This window comes from Enoplosus armatus, chromosome 13 (genome assembly GCF_043641665.1).
Source record: "Enoplosus armatus isolate fEnoArm2 chromosome 13, fEnoArm2.hap1, whole genome shotgun sequence".
Classification (NCBI taxonomy): domain Eukaryota; kingdom Metazoa; phylum Chordata; class Actinopteri; order Centrarchiformes; family Enoplosidae; genus Enoplosus; species Enoplosus armatus.
Genome location: NC_092192.1, coordinates 22,927,828 through 22,952,874, shown reverse-complemented (window position 1 = coordinate 22,952,874; position 25,047 = coordinate 22,927,828). Strand labels below are relative to the sequence as shown.

Sequence of the window (25,047 nt, the reverse complement as noted above, 5' to 3'; positions counted from 1 at the left end):
AAGCCAAAAGGGCCAAAACTTGATGTTCAGAGCTTAAGATCAGTGTTCAAGTGGGACCTCTGTTTCTCGTATCTGGCTGAAAATGACCGCAAGCGAGATCAAATCTGTAATTAAGACATTTAGCCTCAGACTAGCTTTTAAATCTCAACCTAAGATGATCGCACTTGCTCAGAAATAGAGCTTCTGCAGTGAAGCTGCCCATTGCAGCGTTTAATGAGTTCATTCCATGATGTTCTTTCACATCTGAAATGTATTTAGGCAAGTCAACATTTCAGAAAGCATGCAACACTTCGCTGGAAACCCGCTGAATCGAGCGCATTTGATTGGAATACAACTGTAATGAGTGCATGCGCCCGAATTACGCACTCTGCGAACTACAGTGAATCCCCCCACAGCCACCGACGGCGACAACAATCTGTCATTGTTTTGTTGATCACCGCCGCTGCCTCCTCAGCGTCTTTCGATGAAAAGCCTTACACCCGTTTAAGCATTCCGCTTGCTTGAACAAACTGAGGCAAAACATTTTTTAATCAATGTCATGAATAAAACACCCCTGGGTGGCTCCTGGAGGATTTTTTTATTTATTTATTTTTTTTGTGATGGAGATTCTTTCACATTTCGGGAGGTAATAAACACGCTTCACACTGCCGTTCGCACCATCAAGGTAGCACAGGTTTGAGATCAGTTTGAGTGCGGAGCAGATCTGATGATCACACAGAGTGCGTCTCGGCCCCCTCGAAGATATATTATCCCATAACCACCAGTCTGCCGCTGCACAACATCTTGACTTTTTATGAACCGCACTGACTGGGCCTGCGAATGCAGCTGCGATATTCCGTGTGTGAGAGAAGCAGGGGGATTGGAATTGTTCAGTTCTGCCTGGCTGGCGGCGCAGACTAGATTCTGGGTGCAGGAGCTCAGCTCCGTCGCTATGCGGACACATCAGATGGTTTTATTACCGGGATTCTGCCTCTTGCGACCAGCAGCGTTGGACGTGTGTGCCGGTATAACACAGAGCGAGGGGATGGATTGATGAGGTGACGGTTAAATATTTAATACAGTGTCTTTATAGTTTGTCTCAGAATTCCCCGAGTGGAGTGAAAACCCTTTTATTGTGGAATCGACTGTGCAGCTTTATTTGACCTCCACGTGTTATTGCTCAGGGACCGAGAGACGCCAGCGGTCTTGGATGCTCGTATTCAGATTGTATCTGTTTGGCCAGCAAAGAAATCGATGGTCCTACAAGCCTTGTGATGCACAGTTATTGATACAGTGTGGAATTATTATATATTGGAGCTCATAAATCAAAGGCCAAGGATAGCGCCGCGCCGCGATTTAGCTAACTGATGAAAAGATGAGATCCCTGAATCACATCCGTAACAAAAAAACAAAAAACAAAAAACGCAGCCGCTGGCCTGTGCTCGCTTCCGGGAGGTTAGGGGAGGAGTTGGGGGGGGTGGCAGGTAAATCAAAAGAGGCTGGTGTGTGTGTGTGGATTTCCTAAACCAAACAAGTTGTTCCAAGCCGTGTGTAATTCACCCCACAGATGACGGGTTTTACAGCCTTTTTCGCCTGTATTCTATCCAGCGGGGATCTGTAAATCTGTCAGGGAGAGAGTCAATTCCATTCCCTCTGCCGTAATCTCATTTGCCTCTGGTGCCAATGGTGCATCAAATGTCGTCGCCGGCTCCCGTGGTTGGGTGCGGTGCCTGCCACACTGCCGAGTCGAGCCTGGGAGTAAATCCCACCTGTCCCACATGAGGTGCTCCATCAACCACAAAAATTCATTATCCCAGAATGTTTTAAGGGGGCTAATGGAATCCTTATCTTTATTTTTCAGCGTAGGAATTTAATTACGTGCTGTAATAAATAGCCCCACCAGTTTATCAGCCCTACATACATACATATCTGACCTTTTTTTTTATTTATTTATTTTTTTTATTTGTAAGGATGTTCCCGGGCCGATCACAGGATGCAATCTTTATACTCTTCCATCATGGGGTTTTTACACTGTTGTCTATATATATATATATAGATATATATCTATATATATATATAGCCTGCACCAATAAGAAATGAAATGAAGAAAGACAGGAATGTCCCCAGCCCCCTACACGTCCTTCGTGACCAGCATTTGGCATTTCCCTGCAAATCTGCGGTGTGTCATTAAGCAGAAGAAGTAAAAACAAAAGGGAGCTGGTGCTGTGCACGCATCACGTTTACGTGTACAGTGGAAATGTGATCAAACTGGCTGCTTTCGCTCTGCTTCTCCTTTCAGCGCAGCAGAAATTGCGGGTCTACCAACTGCAGTATGGTTAAGGTACGGTGAGGGTTAGGCAACAAAAACACTATGTCAAGGTTAAAGACTGTGGTGACTATGGTTACCAAAAAAAAAAAAAAAAAAAAGATAGCTGTGCTTCACGCCCATCCACCAAAAGAGCCAATACATGGGTTTTGGTCAGTTTATGCAGTCACAATGGAATTGATTGGGCTCTTTATGTAAATGTTTAGTCATTTGTTCATACATATCTAGCGCACATTATCTCTTTCGACTAATAATTCAAGTCAATTTTAGCAAAACTGAGGAGGAATGATCACTACCAATATGGGACACTTTGGGAACTACAGCATTCCTTTGTTTATTCATTCACGCATTCACCCGCCAAGAAAGAAATGTAGAGATCGCCGATCCGAATGGCCACAAAATTATAGTGGAGGACCTGACAGGGCTCCTAAACTTATGGCTTCAAGATGACATGGTGGGGGGGGGGCTTGTTAAGGAGATTGAGTTTAAGTTGTGAAGGTGTGGAAGTGTATGCAACAGTTGGATAAGCTGGTGTTGATCCCCCCCCCCAAAAATGCAGATGTGATTTCACACAGATGGCGCGTGAACCCCCGGGGGACACCAGAGAATACACTTCGAGGGGGGCCGAACGCGTTAAGATAGGCCGCCGCAGCTAACCGCGAGCCGCCGCAGTGTGTCCAAAGCGGAGAAGCCAATCAGCAGTGGCAGTGACTCAGGCAATTACTGTCGCCCCGTTGTTTTGTTTACCTTTCCTATAATTGTACGGGGCCCCAGCAGAAAAAAACTAAAATGTGTCGATCTTAACATAATCCCTGCTAGCTTGATACGTCTCCATGGCACTGTGTGTGTGTGTGTGTAAAATTGTAGTGAAAGTGAAAGTGAAAGTAGCTAAAAAGTTTGAGCCTGTTTCCCATTGCTGCCATCATTTGTATGCGGTATGGAAAGAGCTTTATGTGTGACGGAAATCATAAAAACGGATTTGTTTCGCGGGCGCTAATTCAGTTACACAGGGTGCGACGCTCATATGGGTTTTTTTTTTTTAACGACAGTGCTGTCGGCGGGGACTTGGCTCTATTCTTTAATCAGCTTTGGCTAGTTTGAAAGAAAATGTCAACGGTCCGGACGCTTGCCCTTTCTCTTGTTTTGGCTCCGTTGAGAACATCTGGTTGCAATAAAACCCGCACTTTCAATTTTCGAATCTAAATGTCAAGGAGGCCGGGGGAGTCGTATATATTAATGTGCAAATAATGTTGCAGATTTTAATTTGAAGGTTATTGTTTCAAATTGGAAAAAAAAAAAAAAAAGAGGTAATCTTCTACTTTGGGTTTTGTGGCGGTGGACCAAAAGATGAACATGCTGCAGGTGGCTTTGCAATATTATTTATTAATATGATCGGTCTGCATGTAAATAACAGCATTAAAGTGGGTGTTATTCCCGTACGTACGTGCGTGCATTTCAGGAGAGGAGGGTTCAAGCTTGAGGTTGCAACTGATTGAATGAGATGATGATGCTGTTGGAAGCACGGTAAACAAATCAGCAAACCTACACCGGGCAGCGAAGTACGCTGAGAGCAAAAGCGGAGCCGGTGAGTCGGTGATTTTGATTCCGATATAGGTCCGTCGAGGATACATTTGTTTCGATTTTGTGTGCCCCCCCAGGTGGTGAAGTAGCTTCACAGGCACAAAATGTTGTCTGGAGATCGGAATCCTCCGGTGCTTTGGTGATCCTCTGACTTTTCCCCCTGTTGCCAACCTTGAGATTCACATCCGTGGTTTGCCACAGATATAGAGGGGCCCTAAAGGATGAATTCTCGTGACTTTGGTTATCCCGCAATGTTTCCTCCAGCGCCAACATCAGGTCAAGATTTCAATTCGTCCAATAAATGGTAAATGGACTTACGCAGCGCTTTTCAACCCAACAGTTCCCAAAGCGCTTTACAGAGCAGGTCTCATTCGTCCCTTCACGCGCCGATGGCGACTGGGAGCAACTTCAGTGTCTCGCTCAAGGACGCTTCGGCATGTGGACGGGAGGGAGGGGGCAGCAGCTTCAGCAGCACTTCTTCCATTAGCATGTTGGCATTGTCACTGTAAGCACTCTAGCGTGCCCCGCCGAGTCTCTTGTGTGGCTGTAAACTCGTACTTTTGTCAGTTTTCATCCGTCACTCAACCACTTTCTTACTTACGCAGCGAGGTGCAGAAGAGTGTGAGCTTCAAAGCTGTTTCGCCTCCTTCAGGGTGATGCCCGAGGCTGTTTCCTGTTTCCTTATATACCTTGTATAATTCCTAAAATCACAACATGACCGTGGCAGTTTCCCTTGTTTCGTCTCGGCAAACTAAATGTTTTAATGCAAAGGTTGAATGTGAACTTCAGGTGTTAGCTCTGACTGGAGAAACTCTCCAAACTTTGATTCTACAGGGGAGGGAAGGGCAAAGGCACACACACACACACACACACACACACACACACACACACACGGTAAAGTGATGCACTACATATGTGCATCCCGACTGTCCGGGTGCCCTTGCACTGCTTGACTGAGCTAGAGGATTATTTCTGGGGGTGTTGGGGGGGGGGTTATATGGTGACAGCTGGCTGACACAGCAGAAAGTGGGGGAGGAATGACAATCTTTAAATATTCTGGAGGGAGCATGACCCTCTCTCTATGTATGAAGGAACTGTGCCCCAGATTTTCGACATGTAATCACTCTTATGTCACTGCTGAATTAAGCTATTTTATTTTCACCGCTTCATAGCTAACGTAAAACGGTTGAACACCGGTGTTTTCCGAAAAAAACACAAAGCCAACGAGCTAACATGTCCATTACAAGCCTCACCCTGACCTGCGCCTCAGACCTGCACGATCCCACCGGAAATGACTTTCAGAAAAACCAACCTCACCCATCCGAAAATGAGCCAAACCTTGACCGAAAGGTGTGGCAGCGGTTTGTTTTTCATCAAAACGGGAAGCGAGCGCCTGCGTTGAAGCACCGCTGTAAAGTCTTAACGCGCAGGAGGAACATCTGCCCTAACTTCCCACTGCAAAGCCACAGGATTTGTTGGCAGGCTGAGGGGGATCTGACACTGAACTTGTGTTTCTATTTCAGCACAATCTCTCACTCTCCCACCGCCTTGACAGGCCTCATTAAGTAAGAGGCAGGTCTGAGGCTGGCATTTAATCTCTGTGACCCCTCTGCCGCGGCACCAGACGCAAGTAACACGGCAGCTGCATCATCTCTTCGGATAGGAGGGAAGAATTGATGGCTGACCTGGAAGTGTCCAGGTTTCGGTCTAGTGCTGCTGCCATTGCTCCCCGCTATCATCCCGTTCCCAGTTTCTCACTTGGCGCTCCTTTTCCTTTTTACAGCCAGTGTGCACAGAGGTCTGTCAAGTTTGTCCCTGATGTTTAGGTGCATGTGTTCACGGTTTTTGTCGAGTTGTCTCGAGCCTATCGTGAACTGTATTTGCAACAGTTTAAGCTGGAGCAGAAAGGACGGTTCAGAGTTCGCTCTTCACACAAGCGGAAGGTTTGGTTTGGAGGAGCAGCAGCTCTCTGTGGAACTTGCAGGAGATGAAGGCCGGGGGGGGGTGTCAGCTGGGATTTAGAACTGTGCTCCCGTCAATACATCTGGCAAATGTCCACTCTCTGGCCAACAGACCAACATGGACTATTCCTAATCTCCTGCCCTTTGCTTCACCGAGAGACCCGACTTGGTGACCCCCACCCTGGAAAGTACACTACAACTGCCAGGCTTCCAACTCCTCCGAGCGAACCGTGTAACAGGGAAAACGTGGGATTGCACTACATCCAGCAATACCTCGACTCCTCAGGGACATACGCAAGAGCAGTTTCTGTCCGCAGGCCATCACTATAAAGACCAGTCAAATTAGTCATAGTGTATATATATAGGGTTATATATATATGTATATAGCACACTGTATACAGACATGTATACATGCAAATACTGTACATATCCACCCACTTCATGTGTATAAAGTAACGTAGTGATAGCAGCGCGTACAAATGCGGCCGCCAGGAGCTCCCTCAAACGTTTGTTAATTTGCTTTGAATTAGTTTTGCCTTGCGTTGCTGAGGCATGCGTTGCCTATGACAGAAATACACTTGTAAAACGTAAACAAAGTTGACGGACCACTGTACAATTGTACAATTGTACGCAGCTATTTTATCGCCCACTTGTGCGTACATTATAGTTAAATGGCTTTGTATTTCGAATCTTCGTGCAGCCGCATGTCTACTTCCAGCGTCCTTAAAAATTGTTGCCGGAGCCGTAGGTAAGTACCTTGAGAGCGCAAGCCGCGAGGCACAAAATGAATGAATGACCTTGACCTCGAGGTGTTCAGGCGTTGCAGCCCTCGCGCTGCCACTTGTTTTTATTTCGCTCGCATCTGCCTGTACCAGTGCAGCCAAGAACGGGCTGAGACACACCAGGCAGGTCCTGTCACAGCAGTTAGTGGAAGTGGCCGTGCGGCATGCACGGGAAAGTGTGTGGATGATGTTGCATTTTTTTTTCTATATATGATAAAATGACCCCCCCCCCCCCCCCCCCCCCGTCTCTTCTCTACTGTAAATGCAGAGGACTGAGCCCCATGCAGCCTCTGCAGCCTCTGCATATGTTGCATTTACATACCCAGTTTGACCGCCAGTGCTCTGCTAAGCAAAGGCGACACGCGAGACGACCTGCGCCGATGTTACATCATCTAACAGTAAACAAGGTAGCTGTTTCCGTGAAGTATTACACACTCAGCACTGGATCAAGCGGCGGTTGTGGGCTATTTATCTTGTTTTGTTTTGATGGGACATTGCATTTGGGGTTCATAATTTCTCCTGCAACCGGGCGCCGGGTTTCAGGGACGCCGCCCCGGCTCTCAGTGAGCCGCTGCGGAAGATAAACAATCAAATATATCATGTGTGGGGGAAGGAGTTGAAGGGGGGGGGGGGGGGGGGGGGGGTTTAATAGCACACAGTGTGTTATCTGAACTGTAGTCAAGGTCAAAAACCCCACCCTGCTCTGGCATTACAGCAGTATTTTATCAGCTTGAAATGGTGCAAAATAGCGGCGTTCAACAGGAGAACAGTTCATGTATGTTATATATAACAGCGTATTACATAGATGCAATCATGCATAATGTCTCCCTTAGTTTTGAACACAACCGCGAAATATCTTTTAATATTCATAACGTATAAAGAGGAACGCTTTCAACATATACAAAACGATTTTCAACCATTTTAAACCCTGCACTTAAGCTGCAAAGGGATTGTGCATGCGAATAATCACAATACGCATACAAATCAAAGTTTACACAGTAAACGATCACAAGGAAACCTTTCATTGAAATATTCATATTTATGAACAATTCAAACCCCCCCGATCAAGCACGCGTGTCAAGGTGTCAAGGTTTATTTCCATACATTTGGTATAGTTATGAAATATTGATGTATTGGCTGATACCCAGCGACCATAGTTGTGTGTACGCTACGCTTTCCTGGCCACTGCTTGGCTGATGATGCCCAAGACTACCAAAAGAAGCCCTGAACCAGAATCAGCCTTTACGATCCACATTGCCATTGCTCTCTATACTAACAGCACAGGGCACTCGTTGTATTGTCATAACCAAAATCAGGCAGTATTTTGTTTGCATGCTTTGCTTTCACACGCGTTTCAATTGCATTTTGCTCTTGAATATGCATGAAAACCCTCCTGCCTAAAAAAATAAATAAATAAAAAGTGAAAAGTTTGGGTTGCCACGAGGCTTTGCGTACTTCTTTGGTTAATGTATTATTAGTCACAGTAAGCTCCTTTCCCCCGTTCCTGTAGGAGAGCTGGTGGAGGCTTGATTTTGTCAACAACAAAAAAAAAAAAGAATATAACCACATAATAATTAGATGTGCACCTTTCCGCCTTGAGCGGACACTTTTATAAAGCCTCACTGAAAGAACTCCATAGAGCAGCAAAAAATGTGTTTATTAAAGTGCCTCTACTCAGGGGAAGCACAAGTGTGTGTGTGTGTAGGGGGGGGGGCAGCTCTTTTAAAACAGCTGCTGCATCCTTGTGTGTGTTTCCCCCCCTCGAAAAAAAAAAAAAAACTGCTGAGATGAATAAACAAACAAGCCCACACCACTGCCATTAATAATTACTGAGCTGCTCCCCAGCTCTCCAGATTATTAAGACATCTCCAGATAAAGTGCTTCCCCTCATATTGTGCGTTTACGCCTCGCGCTGCTTTGACCTGCGTGAATTAGTGAGTCCGTCGCCCCGGAGCCAGACTTTGTAATGCGGCTCTGGGTGACCGCGTCCTCGTCGTACATGGATATTTTTCGCTGAATGATGTATGGCCTCGGATCCGTCTCCCTTCCACACGCGGCTCTCATATGGAGGCTGCTGCCTCTGTGTGTGTGTGTGGGGGGGGGGGGCTTGAATGGACTGTGTGGGTTTTTTTCGGGGGGGGGGGGCACACACTCCAAAAGTGCACTTAACATACCTCGCAGTCAGGAGGCCATTGCTAAGGGGTGATGAAGATGACTCCACCGCCATCAATCTCTTTATTAGAAAGTAATGGTCACTTCCTCCCGGCGATGTCTAACACCTAAGGGCCACTTTGGTATTGATTGCTTGGGCCCACCGTGATTAAGATCTTGGCAGAGGCTCGCTCGTGGTGATCGTTTGGGGGGGGGGGGGCACTGGAATTCACAGTCCCTCTCCCGCAGCTGTTATCGCCACTGTTTGTTCGCTCTTAATTATTGTTTTTCTTCGAGACACACACACACCCCTGAAGTCAAGCACTTCCTGTCCGCACATCTGCAAGTGCTCCAGCACAATTACTTAGACATGCAATGGGGAAATCTCGCCGAAAAAAGAAAAAAAACACATCAGTTCCCCTCTTGAGGTCCAATTATACCGTGAGTTTAATTCTACGCTGGGAGAAATTGCGCGTGATTAATGTGTGAGCAGCGACGTGTCCTCGGCCTTTCGCCGCGTGCAGCGGGTCGAGGTTCTCCGGCTGACCTCCCCTCGCTGAGGTCCTCCGCGTGCCGCTCCCTCCCGTCTGCCAGGTGATATTTCATTAATGCCAATGACAAAGACCTCATTACCCCAGCTTCCCTTGTGGACAAAGAGAGCCTTAAAGATGGCGGGCGACCATCTGGAAGTCATCAAGAGGGATCACGGTGCAGCAGCGGCCGAGGTAACCGTTTTAACTCGCTGTGCGGCGGCGCAATCCATTTCGGGCGCATCTGGCCTGTGGCTCCCGAAGTGCAAATGACACCATGGAAGGTGTCGCAGACTGCGGGGGGGGGGGGGGGGGGGGGGGGCGCTGTTTGCCGTCGCTTGGTGCTATATTGGGTTCATCCCCGCCATTTCCTCAGGACCGACCGGGCTGTTCAGCTAGTTTGGCTCTCTGCGATAATATGGCGTTTGAAAAGCACCCGTTACATCAATCCATCCGCTATGTCTGTGAATCACTGTTATGATGCCAGACTGGCCGTGAAAATACATTTGGTGTATAAAATCCTAATTGATAGGTTTGGAAAAAACGGTTAGAACATGAAAAAACGAAAAGCATCCTGCTGTCTGAAGCATCGGAGGCTAATTAAGCCGGCATTTGCAGCACATATCTACTGTTTTCTCAACAGGGACCATGTCTGAAGAAGAAGAAGAAGAAGAAGGAAGATTTTGTTTGTTAATCAGGAGTTACACCATGTGCCGTGTCCTGGAAATTCTGTTTATGTTTATGTTCCCAAAGCTTAAGCGTAACCCGGCTGAAACATGGTCAATTTACTAGTTGGAGACAGAGTTTTTTTTTTTTTTTGTCATGGGCATGGCTCAGCTGTCTGTTTACCACCAGACCGAAACATCACATCGACACCAATGTCACGGCATTGACTGCGGAAGGGTCACTATCGCCGACCAGGTGTCAACGGGCAGCCGAAGACGGATCAAGGAGGCCATTCGCATTCCGACACCAAAGTGGGCCGCCTCCGTCACGACGGGACGATGGAGACGATGAGATGCTTCTGAAAGCACCGTGAGCGAGGAGTATTCGATGAAACGACGACGGTCCAAGGTCAAGAATGAATTGTCCCCTGCTCACAGCGCGTTTCCCCTCGGGGTGGGCTGCGTCGCAAACAATGAGCTACGCAAGGCGAAGAGCTGCACGCTAAGCTTTTTTTTTTTTCTTTTTGTATGGGAGTCAGTTGATGCTTGACTTGACTTGCAGCTTGTAGAGCGTCAGTCAGCTGGATTTCAGCTACACTCTCAACCCGCGGCGGGCCGAAGGATTCGAAAAAAGCCCCATTTTAGCCTCCACTTCCCCTCAAAGATTCAGAGTCCGCAGTTTGATGCTGTATGAAGCGTTCCAAACAACCACATCTGGGTGATTTTGCAGCCTGAAATGCAAGCATTTGGAAAAGCGGCCAGCCCCAACGTTCCTCCCTCAATCCCTCGCGTCTTTTTAAAGGTGCGCGTCTCATTTTAGAATAAGAATCTCTCTCTCTCTCTCTCTCTCTCTCTATCTTATCGGCACTGATGTGCAGCCGCTTTGCTGGTTTGAAATATGAGCACCTACGCATGCCTACGTAAATGCTGCTGAATGCACCTGCGCTCGCGGCCGGTCTGACCAGTTTTCATGAGCTACTCCAATGGGTTAGCTCGCCGTGTAGCATCCCACTGAACCCATCGCTTGTCCTCTGCTGAAGGGACGCTGCAGTACTCTCTTGTATTTACCATCACAGTTTGATTGACGCGTGTGGAGGACTGCCTAATAGTAGTCATTAAATGAATTATGCTAATTAGCAAGCCGGCCCTACAGAGAGCTGATGAGCAGGCGACATCCATCTCTCAGTCTTTCTTTTTTCTTTTTCTGTCACTCATACCAATTAACAGCAGATAAAAGGTCCTTTTTGCTGCCTTCAGGCACGCTGGGGATCTTGTGCTTTCTAAAGACCCACCGACAGCATGTCAGTGTACCTTCGAGGCGGAGAAGCGAGGCTGTGCTGCGGGCAAATGTGTTTTCACAGCGCCGCACTTCCTTCACTCCGGGTCGTGCCAGGAAGCCGTCCGATCCGCTCCGGCGGAGTCGTCGGAGGCTGGGCTCTTTGCTCGGTGACACCTTGACACCGCTTAAAGCTGGAGTGTCACTTTCTGCCTTGGCTCGGCTCCCCCCCCCCCCCCCCCCCCCCCCGCTCTCCTCTGATGCAAACCACCCAATTAGGCCTGCATGATTACCATTAGTTTAGTTAGACACTATCGTCATCATCATCATCAAGTACACGGGGCCTTGTTGTCTTTGTCTCTCTGTTGTCTTTGTTTACCTCACAGTTAATACTCCATCACCATATACACACTTTTCACAGGAATATGATTCAACAATGGAGGAAATATAATTGCTTGCATGGATCACTTTCACTGACAACTTTATTGTGAAATCCAGGGTGACGTGTAACATCCTTTCAATATATACTGCATCCAAGTCATAGTCATCGGGGGAGTCGGGGTCCAGGACTTTGACGCCGACCCATGTGTTTTTTTTAGTTTGGGGCAGCTTAAGCATTCGTTTCAGGTGAGGTATACGCCCGCGGTTTTGCTTGGAGACTGAAAAAGATTGGTCACTTGGGGGCAGCAGAACAACGCCGAAGCTGTTTGGGGTGGGGGGGGCAAGCAGTTGCCTGTTTCCACATCCAGCAGGATCCCGAGCAACGTCGGCGCTCATTTGAAGCGGTGTTGCTCGCCGCCACCACACCTGCACCGTCGCATCAGACTAAACCACTCCCCCAGCATTATATAAGCCCCGCCCCTCCGCCTGTGACTCTCCTTTTCCCTCCAAACCATGCCAGGTAGAACTGATGTGAGTTGACATGGACTTTTTAATCATGCTGGATTCCTATATTAACCAAAAAGAGAGGGACGCCAGGTTGTGGACGCATTACTGAAAGCAATAAATAGCACTGGGGAACACAATCTTTGTTGCGTTAGGTCTGACGGCTGTTTTTAACGAATTTTTGGGCGCGGAATCCAAAACTGATCTTTGAACTGAAGTTTTTGAGCTATAGGATCCCCGTTTTCTTGAAAAAATATGAAAAATACTGTACTTAACAGATATGTGCGTGATAGTACTGACCTATTGGGAGCTGCACACACCTCTCACCGCACTGTCTCAATTGTGACTGCACAAACAAGTTGCCACGTAGCTGTAGATGAGTCCAATCGTAATCAGCTGGCAAGTCTTACTACAGCTAATCAGTGGAATTTTGCTTATCTGGAGGGTAAGCTGTGGAGAAAAAACTTGACGTGCTAGAAAAAAAACTGACTGCAATTTTGGAATCAGCATGCCAATTTTAGTTTTACTCAGCATAAAAATAGTGATTAGTGCAGTTTTAGTGGGACCAAACGCAGGGTTATTAGCAGGGTAAACGGACCGCATTTAGGTTATCTCCGAAATGAACCCCGCTTGGTTGATCGCCATCGCCCTTTTCTTTCATGCCGTGCCCCCGATGAACTGACTGAGCACGTCTGGACTGAACTGGGGGGTGTCTCAGGCGGAGAGATGTCACCACGGGGAGGCTTCACCTCGCTCATTCATTTACTTGACAACTTCATTCAGGTGAGACGGAGAGGGCTGCCGAGCAGTGGCATTTATAGTTTCGTGCGGAGGTGGAACCTTGATTATCAGCCGCAGCGCTCCGGGCGAGTCAAGTGACGTGACTGTATCGCTTCCCCCGGGAATGTGCCTGCCTGCCTGCCTGCCTGGAGGCTCGTGCTTCTGGATGGTGACATCTCATTCTCTCCCTTTCAGGACATCGGGCCTATAAAATAGCTCAGACGCTGTCAAGCCTGAAGCACCACTTCCTCTCGTCCCATAAAGGAATTCGACGCGGTATCCACCACATCATCCATACAATATCGCTGCAAACCAAATGTGACGTGTTTTCACACTTTGTGGCGGCAGTTGAGAGGACACATAATGCTCCCGCCGATGGAGAAAAGTGGTCAGCGTGCTTTGAAGTCAGGCGCGGGCCTCGGAATTCCACCCGGTAATGAATGCCGGCCGGCCATATTCAGACGTATAATGGATTTTGCCGTTTATTGGCCAGGCAGAGCTTCTTGGGGCCTTTTCAGGCGCAGACACAGATGACTAACTCGCACCTTGGGAGTCAAACTAATTAAAACCTATTATCACCCCCCCCGCGCGCGCCTCCCTGCCTTCGACCCGAAGATCCGGAAACCTAAAGTAGAATATTTAAGATTTTAATGACGACAAAAATGTGCGCACAATCAAGAAGGCATGGCATTAAAAAAAAAAGAAAGAAAGAAAGAAAGAAAGAAAAAAAAGTCAAATTGTGGCATTTGTATGACCTCCTGAAGTGCCGCTCTGCTGCGTGACAAAGGCGAGGCGAGGTGGAAGTGCTGAAGGGGGAAATATGGGGTGTTGAAGAGCAGCGGTGAACGCTGGGACTGAATGAGTCAAAGTGCCCGCCGACAACCCCCAGAGCCCCTGCAGTAATTAAGCATGCGCTTTAGTGGCGATTCCTGTTTTACTTACTTAATCATTCCGAATGCGAAGCGAGGTCTGCAATGCAACTTGTACTTTCCTCGAGCGTTTCCGTTACACGTCTGCTCCTCTGCGTTTGGATGATTTGGATTGTCGATGCAAAAACATACCGATCGGCTAATAAGTTACGACGAGCTAGCCGTCGGCACCAGCAAGCTGCAGCGTTAAAGTTCATGAACAACGCGAATGCATCGGTAATCCCAGTCCCGCGACATGATAAACGTTCCCTGCACGGTGAGTCATTTTGCTTTTTAGCACTTCAAGTGTGTTTTGATGCGCGGGTGCTTCTGCCGAATGCAGGGGCTTCAGCCTGTGACGCAGTATTTGTACACCGTAGTATTGCTACTTTTACTCAAGCGGGATACGTGACATTGTGTCGCACATTTCCTGCTACATGCTGTAGTACTCGTCTCGGACGCTTCGCTTCCTGCCCTTGTGTGCTAAAAATTGTATTGTTATTTATTAGGCAAATAACAAACTGGAACAACTAAATAGTCCTTATTCACATATATTAACCAAAAATCTTAATATTCTGTACGACCTCCTTTGGCCCTGATAACAGCTTGCATTCTTTGCAACCACTAAAACAAATGTTTCTGTTCAGGAATGCAAGTAAATAACTGTAATCTGGCATCTCAATCAAAAAATAATAATAATGTGCTTTACAATTTTTTTTCTGCCTTTTTGTAAAACAGTACATTTGAGAATTAATGGATAACAACAATAATTATATTTGAGCATTAAAGATATCATTTGGATTAAAGAGCTTGGCTTGCACATACTGGTGGATTAACCATTACAGAGACATCAGCAATACTGTTCATTTAGGGCAGCGGGGGCAAACACCTGGGTACACTGGGTGGGGGTCTAATACATTTGTTAAGCACTGGATATATAGTCAAATGTCATGAATCCATCATGAAGATTACATGGATGTTAGTTGCAGCCCCATTCCAGATGCTTCTAGACCATTTTCTTGCATTGGTTTATATATATATACATATATATATATATATATATATATATGTATATATATATAGTTATGTATATAGTTCAGCAGTATCTGGAGGACTGTGTGGTTCAGGAATAGAATTGGTAGGAGATGGCCATTATGAACAACAACTGTGAAGTCAGCGTTTAAGCACCGGAGGCACAGTGTCAAATAGTCCGTCATTGCGCCATAAAAAAAACTCCGAGTGGAGGAGCAGAGACTCGCTGCCACTGCCGTGATGAATATTATGAGGGTGAGGGGGGGGGGGGTTCACTTTTTTTTTTTTTTTTTTTTCCTCCTCCCCTCCTCCCGCGGTGGTCCGTCTCTCTGACGTGCAGCCGGTCTGAGGCGCTCCCGGTGCAGAGCGGCCGGGCGCGGAGGAGCGACCCAGCAGCCGACGCGAAGTCTCGAACTTGGCCGTCCCTCCGAACATGACTCTGCCCGCCCCCGATCCGATTCTCATGCGCTTGTTTCTTTTCGGCACGTTTGTAGGCAGGTAGCCCCGCCCCGCTGCACGCTGTTCGGGACTTCTTGCGGCGGGTGTCACACAACTTGGTCGGGGAGGGGGGGGGTGGAAGGCAAAAAAACAAACAAACAAAAAAGAAGAAGAAGAAGAAGAAGAAGAGAAGAGGGAAAAAGCCGCTCCGCCGGTCCAGCCAGTGAGAGGGGGGGTTATTTATTGATTATTGTAAAACAAAACAATAAACAATAAACAAAGAGAGAGAGAGAGGGAGAGAGAGAGAGGCTGTTTGACGGTGCGGCCAGGTTGGGTAGAGTGTCCCTGCTCCCCCCCCCCCCCCCCCGCCTCTCCTGCACGCCGCCCATTCGCCGGCGAGAAGATCTGGATTAAGGCTCATGAACCGGGGCTGAATAATCTCCACGGGACCGCTCGCAGAAGACAAGTGTCGGGGGGCGGGGGGGTTTCGACCCGTTGTCTCGCTGTGGGATTGATTCTTTTTATTCTTTTTGTGTGTGTGTGTGTGTGTGTGTTATTCCTACACCTCCTCGGCGGCTGAGGGGCGCGGTGGGGGGGGTGGGAGAGACGATGCCTGCCCGGGGACACTGTGTCGCCTTCTCCAAGTGCGCCGCGCTTCTCTCTCTGAGGATGTTGCTTCTTGTGCCCGCAGGGTTGCCGGTCCGCAGCCAGGGGGACTCTCAGTCCGACAGCAAGGTGATGGACAACATCACCGTCCGACAGGGAGAGACGGTCTTCCTCAGGTGAGCCAGCACGTTTCTTTTGTGTGTATAAATGGAGGGATGTGTGGATGTGTGGATGGGCCCCCCCCCCCAAAAAAGTTGAGCGCACCAGGCTCTCCTGATTGAGAGGTTCGGTGTGGTGTGGAGAAACGGGAACATGACATAACAAGAAGTGTTGTGTGCTTTTTTTTTTTTATTGTGTTAAAAAAAAAAAAATGTGGGGGGGGGGGGGGGGGGGTGGATTTCAGAGGATTAGTCTCTGGAAAACATTCAATCCAGAAGCGATACTGTGGTAATCTTGAGCAGCTGTTAACGAGAGATTTAGCGGTTTTAATTGTTGTGTGACGGTGCAGAACTAAAGGGGAGGGGGGGGGGGGGGGGGGGGGTTTGTTTCTGGAAGGAGAGAGAGAGAAAACAAGTGACTGCTGAGGATTGAAGGAGGTTGTTGCAGGTAGTGGGGTGGTTGTGTGTGTGTGTGTGTGTGTGTGTGTATGTGGTGGTGGTGGTGGTGGTGGGGGGGGCACATGCAGTAGAGACTGCTTCAGGATGCGGGATTGTCTGCGGTGACCTTTCCCCTCCTCTCTGCGCCCTCGGAGGCTTTACGGGTCACAGAGGGATTTGTGTTGCTTTCAAGTGCCGTCGGAGACGTCCGATGTAACACCGGGCGATAATCACACAGGGCCAGAAAAGGAAGACCACAGTTGGCGAGATGGGTGGGGGGTGGGGGGGGGGGGGGTCAAAGGGTAGCTAAGTGTGTGTGTTTCAATACTTGATATGGACTCGCAACTGTCCCGTCCACTGCGAAAACAGGCCCCAAAGACCTGAACCTGAGTAGCTTTTGTATCCTGAAAGCTGACGACAGGATGCAGGATCTTCGAGCTATCTATCACCCCCACGACAGGGGGGTCTTATCTGACATCATTTCTGAGCAGATACTATTCTAATGCAACATGTTGTATCTCGAAGTTTTTCATTTTTTTTTGGTCGTTATGTATTTGTTTGTGGTGTCCAGGGATCCCCAGGGGTCCTTTGGGTCATTCATTAGTAAGGTGGGCAGGGGGCTCGACTCGGCCGCTTTGGCCTCATTTGCCGTGAGCTCACGCAGTGAGGGAGCGAGGCGCTGCTCAGGATTCCAACAGCGGCGCAGGGGAGACTGCAACTGAATCAGGCGGAGGGGGGGGGGGGTGTCAGTTGAAGACCAGCACGGTGCTAACGCTGATAGTCACCTGTTCCAGCTTCTGAGGCCTGACGAGCGCAATATATCGCGTGGTCGCAGCCTGTTCCTGCTGTATAATCCACTGCCAAAGGCTCATTATTTATTTGTTTTTTTTCTCTCTGATCAATTGTACATTACTACATTACGCGAGCCATCTTGCACAGTGTAGCTTGTGCTGCAGTTTTGCTCCCGTGGGCCCCTTTTCGAAATGGGGATGCGGCGCCATTATTACTCCACCGCGCAGCCCCTGTGCAGGTCAATGGGGACCCGGCAAGTCTGAACTCGCCCAACATGCCCATCAATCCTAGCAGTAGTCTGAAATGGACTCGCTCATTCTGGGGCCCCACTTTGCTTCCATCTTGCGCCCCCCCCCCACTCGTACAGTCGCGCGGGCTGAAGAGGCATTTGAATCTTGGAAAAAATAGGAGCCGCATGCCGCTTCGAGATGAATTCAATTTCTCGGCAGCCCGCGATTTGCCCCATGAAGTCGGGTTCTTTTTTTGGCCCAGGTTGAGAATTGAAAAGTTTGATAAAAAAAAAAAAAAAAAAAAAAATCACCCGTCAAAGGTTTTCACCCCTGCTGTGCTTGCGCTAACAAGCGCCCCCGTTGCTTTACTGCCAAAACCGAGGGGGAAAATATATTTTTCTCGTTTTTTTACATTAGAAATTAAAGAAAGTCAGAGCTGAATACGTACAGACAGGCAGTTTGTCGTCACATTTTCCGACACACACTTGCAACTGTGGTCTGTCTTTTGTTGCTGTTGATTACACACCAGAAGCAGACAGCGTCTGGAGAGGACGATGATGCAGTTTGATTGCGCCCACGGCCCGAGACGAGGGAAGGGCTTCTGTCTGTCTGATGAACTGTTATCAGTTGGTGGCCTCAGTCCTGCGTTATCTAACCTTCACAATACAGCTGCCCGCTGTAAAAGTGCTCCCGAGAAATGCACGTTGGAAGGCTCTGCTTTTCTTTTCGTCTCCTCCGTTGTCGTCCGACGGGCTTTTTCGAATCCTGTCCGTGGAATGCAAGGACAGCAGTTAAATGCACAGACACCGAGCATGTAGTGAAAGTTCCCCCCTCGCAAGGCCGAGAACTGGCTGAACTGGACCCAAGCGGGAGGCACGTTCATGTCCTGAGGCTCTGCCCACTTCAGAGGGACTCACAAAAGGGACCCCCCCCCCCCCCCCCCCCGGGACTGTGATTAGTGCATGCCGCCGCAGTGGCCGAGGTGGACTGACAACCCTCCGGGACGCTTATCTACCTGCGCCGGTCTCGGAGTCGCACCGTGTTAACATCCCCCCCCCCCCCCCCCCTCCCCTGCCCGAGGAATACGTTGGGGTTGAGTGTCTCAGAGATGAGGCTGTATTCCAAACAGAGAGAGAGTGAGATTTGAATTGCCTTGATATTTAGCTTGCATGTTTGCCTGACGCATGTATGAATATGTGTTCTTCCATGCGGCCTTCAGCTTGTTCGGCGCGTTGCTTCGCTGCGCCCCCCCCCCACCCTCCGCCATGAAGATTTTTTTTTCTATCCAGTCCATGTTAGGAGTTTTTTTTCTTTTTTCTTTAATTCCCTACCTGCCATGGGGCCGAGATTGGAAAGCTGATAATTTGATTTCACACGGGGATGCTAACGATTCTCTCTGTAATTCCATTTTCTTTCACCTTGCATCGTCTCGCCGGGGCCGCCATCCATCAGTCCCACGTTTTTTTTTTCATTGCTCATTGTCTTCAGTGCTACAGTCCCAGAAAGGGGGTTGGGTGGGGGGGAGAGGGGCGGAGGGGTGGTTTCACCACCAAAAATATAAAAGGCCCCGATAAGCGAGAATGGCAGCCGAATAGGATCACTGTACAATCCCATCAGTTAACAAGATTTTATAGTCCTTTCTAATAGAGTTGTAATATAGCTGAAAGCATTTCTCATTTAATTAAGCAGTGCTAGATGGATTCTTTTTTGGCTTTTTCCTCTTAGTGTTTATCACTAGACGGACTGCGGTTGGTGTGCGTTGTCAGTTAAAACTGACATAAACATGCACAATCCACGAATCATAAAGGTCACTCAGTACGAGGGGATTGTAGTCGAGCGCAAATATGGTTCTTTTGACTGTTTGCGTCATGGCATGAGGAGATGTATATATATATATATATATCTATGTATATGGGAAATAGCAGGGGGCCTTTGTCAAACACCTCAGGACTTGATTTAAAAACATGGCACTGCGGTGGAACAACACTAAGTCACTTAATGTAGGCTTCCCCTGCAATTTGTCCTACCAGTGGAACAGTCATCTGTTGTTCGAGAAAGTCGGGTAAAGACAGTTGCAGCTCGATTTTAAGGTGCCCGGTCAGACCCGTAGGGTTACCGTGAGGCAACCGACAGCCGAGAGGCAGGGGGCTGAAAAACTGTTCAGATCAGGTGCCGCATACCGAAAAAGACCCAAGTAGCGGTTTTCTGTTGGCGCATGTCATGACAGTAACTTGTGCAGATGCTCTGGGTTAGGAGCTTGGCCTACATTGACAGGCCCCTCCGTATTGTTGATGAGAATAATCTCACATCTCCAGTGGATTACAGAGGGAGGACTTGCTGAACTGTGGCGCTTCATCGTCAGTAATTCCTGGAAGATATCTTTTCTGTTCCCCTCTCTCTCTCTCTCTCTCTCTCTCTCTCTCTCCCTCTCGCACTTGTCTTGCTTTGAAGTGATTTAATTCCGCCTTGAATGCTGTCCAGGAAATTACAAAGCCACTGTGATGAAGTGTGGCTGATTGGACAAGTGCCCTTGTGTGAACATCCATTTTTATTTTTTTATTTTCCGGCTATGCATGCAGGAGTTCTGAAATGAGCGCTGGATCAGGTTGGACTGCGCATATGGATTTTTTTTATGGCCTTAACCCCCAGCAATCGGAGGCTTTCTGGTACCAATTCTGTGAAGTTAATGATCTTCTGATCGGGCTGCCACCCCCAAATAACCCGAGCAGCTCAAGCTGGCAATTGTACTGCAGAGAAACGGTTCGGCATTAAAAGACGGTCACAGCCATTCCGAAATAAAGTCTGCTCGCTGGCCCGGGTGGGCTTGTCGGCAGTGGCCGCTTGATTTGGAGATGTTCCTCGGACACACAGCTCTGTGAGGGCAGGTTGTCGGCTTGCAGTTGTTGAGCCTGCTGTAGAGCTAGTGGCATGTGATTGGCCGAGAGGGAGGGGGGCAACTCCGCTCCAAAGTGCCATTCTGAAATTATTACGATATTAACCATATTTTTCCAATTTTCCTCCTAAAATTCTATATTTTAAAAGTCTATAATGAAATAATTTTCAGTATTTCTGTCAAAATGTTGTATTTATTTATTTGATATTGGACACTTTGGGGCTCCCCCCAGGCTTGCACCACCAGCACAATTCAAGTCATACTCATTTCGGTGTGTGTGATTACAGTAAAGAGGCCCCGACCCGCGGGGCAGCAGTCTCGTCGACTTAAGGGGGGGGGGGGTGGCGGCAGGCGGCGGCGGCTCCGGTCCTGTCTGTGGTATTGGGCGAGGAGATGGGTGGGAGAGAGGCGGCGTGCTCGGGATTATGTGCTTCAGAGATTCCCAGCTCCACCTCCCTCTTTTAGCGGCAAGATATCAATACTGTAGGGCGCTGCGCTCATGCACGCGCGCGCACACACACACACACACACACACACACACACACGCACACACACGCACGCGCACCTTCTGTTTACCGACAAAAGGATTAGTCATGGATATACCTGACCATTGCTTTGGCGGACACAGGCACAGCGCAATATACAGAGGCTCCCACAGAGGTCATAAAATCCGCAGAAGGTATGAAACATGATTGTCTTTTGAGAGGCGCGGACAAACAAGAAGTCGTTTGGGGAGAATGTGGTGCAGAGAGTTTGAGCGATAGACTGAAAACACTGGGACAAAATAATATGTGATTAGTTGCTGCCCTAATAATAACAATAGTAAAGGTTTTAGGACACAAACTGTGCTGTAGAGTATTGCGCCGAACGTGTCAGTGTCATCAGGGATGAGGCGAAATCAGGTGCAATCCATTATTCCCTCAATACATATCAACGGAAATGAGCGTCGTGAACGTGGAACCGGCGAGTCCAAAGAGGGTTTATCCGGTAAAAGAGGGACAAAGGGTCAAAACGGCAGGAGATCAGTCGGAGAAAGGCCAAATTTAAGCGACGGGGGGGGGGGGGGGGGGGGGTCAGGAATCAGCTAATCCACACCGGAAACCTTCGCGTAGTGCAACAAAAGAAAAAAACAATCCAGCACCTGGGTGAAGGAACGGGCCACTACATGTGGGGTTGGATCTCATCGGGGCGAATTGGATCTTGTAGAAAAAAACGCTATCAGTACACTGAAACTCAGGCGTCCACCTTATTGTAAACCGTAACACGGCCCAGACCTCATGCTGAGAGCTCTGTGCTTGAGCGAAACGCTAAAGTCAGCATGCCAATAATGCGCTCACATTGACGGCGTTGACATGCTGATGTTTGGCAGGTATAGTGTTCACCGTGCTCGTGCCCATTTACCCGGATATTTTATTCTGGACCAAAGCGGACTGGCCGGCCCGCAGGCAAACATGGCATTTTAGCAACACCCAATCCAGTCTTCATTTCAGCTGTTCAGGATGCTGACCAACTCCGGCAGGCTGTACCCTTCTTGCACTGGGGCCCCCCCTGCAATACCCCCCCCCCCCCCACACCCTCCCGACACCTCATGCTGCAGTCCTGCCGTATTTAAAAGTAGTCACCGCTCTGCGTCAGCCAGGTTTTGACGACAAAAGTAATGCAAGTTCAGAAAACGAAAAAAAAAGAAAGTCTGGCAGATACACTGTAAAAAAAACAAAAAAAACAAAAGAAAAGTGTCCACTGTCTATAAAATGTGTCACTGGATGATGAAGCGTAGCATCGGCAGTAAACATGCACCGTAGCACGCGGCATCTGGCATCTCCCTCCCCACGAGCGATCGCTGACAAACTAATGAAGGACTGAGCGCGTCAACGATTGATGTGAATACCTCAGCTCTGCTTCCGCTCCAACGCCAGCTGGTATTTAGGAGGAAAACAAGCGGCTTCATTTATTTATTTATTTATTTATCTATTTACCCCCCCACCACCACCCCCCCCACCCCCGGCTGTAATTGTGCCCAACGAACTTCTCCTCTGGCTGAAATAACTTTGTACCGACTTTACACTTCAAAGTGGAGAGGCAGGCGGAGTGTGAGCTCGAGCAGGCAGGGCTCGGGGCGAAAGCTCCAACGCACCCTTCACGGCTGATCAGAAACTCTGCCTGCCTGCCTGCCTGCCTGCCTGTGTGTGTGTGTGTGTGTGTGTGTGTGCTGGTGGTGGTTATACCCCTGTGCTTATGTAGAAAAAAAAAACCCAAACATGTCCTCAAAAGGAGTGAGGGAAGTTTGGGGTTAAGTGAAGGTCATTGAAGAGCTGGGAGTCAGATTTAAGGATACGGCTGGAACTAGGATTAGGCAGGTGGAGCTGAAATAATCTGGCACCGGGGCACCCGTGTTCAAGAATATCAAGATATTAGCATTAGCGCCCGGGGGCTATAATAATAGCGATAATATTTGGCTCCCCGGTGGCTCCCCGACCTTTTCCTTTTTAAACTGTAGCGTGCAGTCAGACAACACTGTATCGTGATGTGTTCAGGACAAAAGCCTGCCCCTTCATAGTCATCCTTATTTATGCTAGGCTGTAGGCGTGGTGTCCAGTTGTGAGGTCTAAACGAGTGTGTCCTTTCTAGGGGGGGGGGGGGGGCTTCCTGTTTAATTTGACTGCAGAGGTCAGTGGAAAAATTGGATGTGCTGAACTCACTGTGCTCTGCTGAGGGTTATGGGTGATGGGGAGAGTGGATAGAGGAGTGTGTGTGTGTGTGTGTGTGTGTGTGTGTGTTGAGGAGGGTTGGGCAGGGGGTGGGGACAAGGTCAACAACAGGTACCGAGTGTTATTTGCCAGCGTAAAACAGCACGATTTATTTGGCAGGCAATTTAACTGTGGGTGCATGAACATGTAATAACGCTCAGTGTACTAAATCACACTTGTTCAGGTGCGGGAGGGAGGCCGGGGGAACGTGGCTGTGGGGGGGGGGGGGGGGGGGGGGGTGTTACCCCTATCACAGGTGTGTTTTTTTTGTCCAACACTTTCGTACAGAGAAAGACATCTTTTAACGTCAAACGAACACTGCACAAACCCTCCCCGCCCCCCCCCCCCCCCCTAACCCCCTTTCATTCATTGGATTCCATGCGCAGAGATGTACTCTGTCTATTATTAGACGCAGTGTTCTAAAAAAAAAAAGGGACTTGAATCGTGTAGTCTCGCAAAAGCCACTTCTTTTGATTGTTTTTAAGCTTTTACTGACGGGTCAAAAACTCTAGCAAGCGTTTGGAGCAATTTGCTCCTCTCATGTTTCTTGTAATGCTCCCTGTTTTGCTAAAAAAAATACCAGTAGTCGCGCTCCTCCATGAATATTAACGAGATGACAGTGAGGATGAACTTCATGGGTAAATGGGAATAATCGAGTGCGCAGTATGTGTCGTGTGTCGTTGCTTGATGCTCAGTGAAAACCTAAAAATATCCATTTTCCTCCTTTCTCTTTTTTTTTTTTTTTTTCCCTTGAATAGATTGTTCCCAAATGCCACGCAGATGCAACTATATGCACGCATACCATTTTGCGTGCAAAAGCCCCGGGTGCCTTATTATATTTGGGGCAGTTCATGAAGTCGATGATTTGTTTCCAAGCTGCGAGTCGGCCTGCAACAAGAGTGCGTTCTATTCCCCCTGGGCAACCCCCTTGCTCCATTAACCAAAAATGGAGAGGCAGAGCTGAGGTGTCTTCCTGAGGATGAAGTAAAATCAGGTGTGGTATTCAAAGCAGATTATCTTCCCCCAGAGCAGCGGTTCACCTCACTTACCTAAAGCGCTCGGATGTCTGATTCCACTGCGGGAGCAGACATCTCCCGTACGAGAGATTAGGAAAGTCTTCACCGTTGATGCGCCGGGGAGCTTTAGGCCTGGACGCTCCCGCTCACCGCCGACTCTTCCCTCATGTGTCACGGCGCGCGCGCACGCCGGGACGCGCCTCACATTCAGAGGAGGGTTTTTCCGAACAGGTCTGAACAGGTTACGCGTCGGTATGATGAAGACGTTTCAACACAGCTTCAGCAAGTGAGGAACGTGAGCGGGTGCTCTCCGGTGTGTCCAGGTTATGGCGGTGTCCCATTTCAATGCGCCAGCCTACTTGTGTTTCAGGAATAAATATGCTTGGGAATTCGCAGCGGTGGTGCGGTGACCCCCCTGCAGAGAATGTGGAGGTTCGGCCCACTTGCGTTCAGTTCGGTCCTCTGAAGAAGGCAGCCGAGGACGAATCAAGGAATTGCTTGGCCTGTGAAATGTCAGAAAGTAGTCCCCCGAGGCGACATCATCATCAAGTGTCTTATCTTGTTCGACCGACGAGCCAAAAGTCGAGTTTGTTCATTTTACAATGCCTTAACTCCGAAAAGCTAATATAGCAGCAATGCAGAGTAAAGTACAGCTGGTCCGAAGTGTTAAGTGGGTCGTTTTTTTTTGAGGTTTATGCGTGCAGTTGGGAGGAGGTACAGGTGGAAATAAAGTAGATTTGAGGCGACAAACAAAAGCCATCCATCTTCCACGGCCTCTGGAGATGGTCCCTAACCAGTGGCGTAGTGCAGGGTGCGCTTATTTTACTTATACTTCTAACTGGCAGTATCAAAAGTCATCGTGGTCCTTACTCC

At 48.5% G+C, this 25,047-nt stretch overlaps 1 protein-coding gene across 1 annotated transcript in view; it reads left to right on the top strand.

Annotated features, from left to right (window-relative positions):
• ntm (neurotrimin) overlaps positions 1–25,047 on the top strand; it is a 253,566-nt gene that overhangs the window by 162,038 nt on the left and 66,481 nt on the right. The window contains exon 3 of the mRNA XM_070916971.1: positions 15,986–16,076. Within this exon, the coding sequence (XP_070773072.1) occupies positions 15,986–16,076 (91 nt within the window). The remainder of the gene's footprint in view (positions 1–15,985; positions 16,077–25,047) is intronic.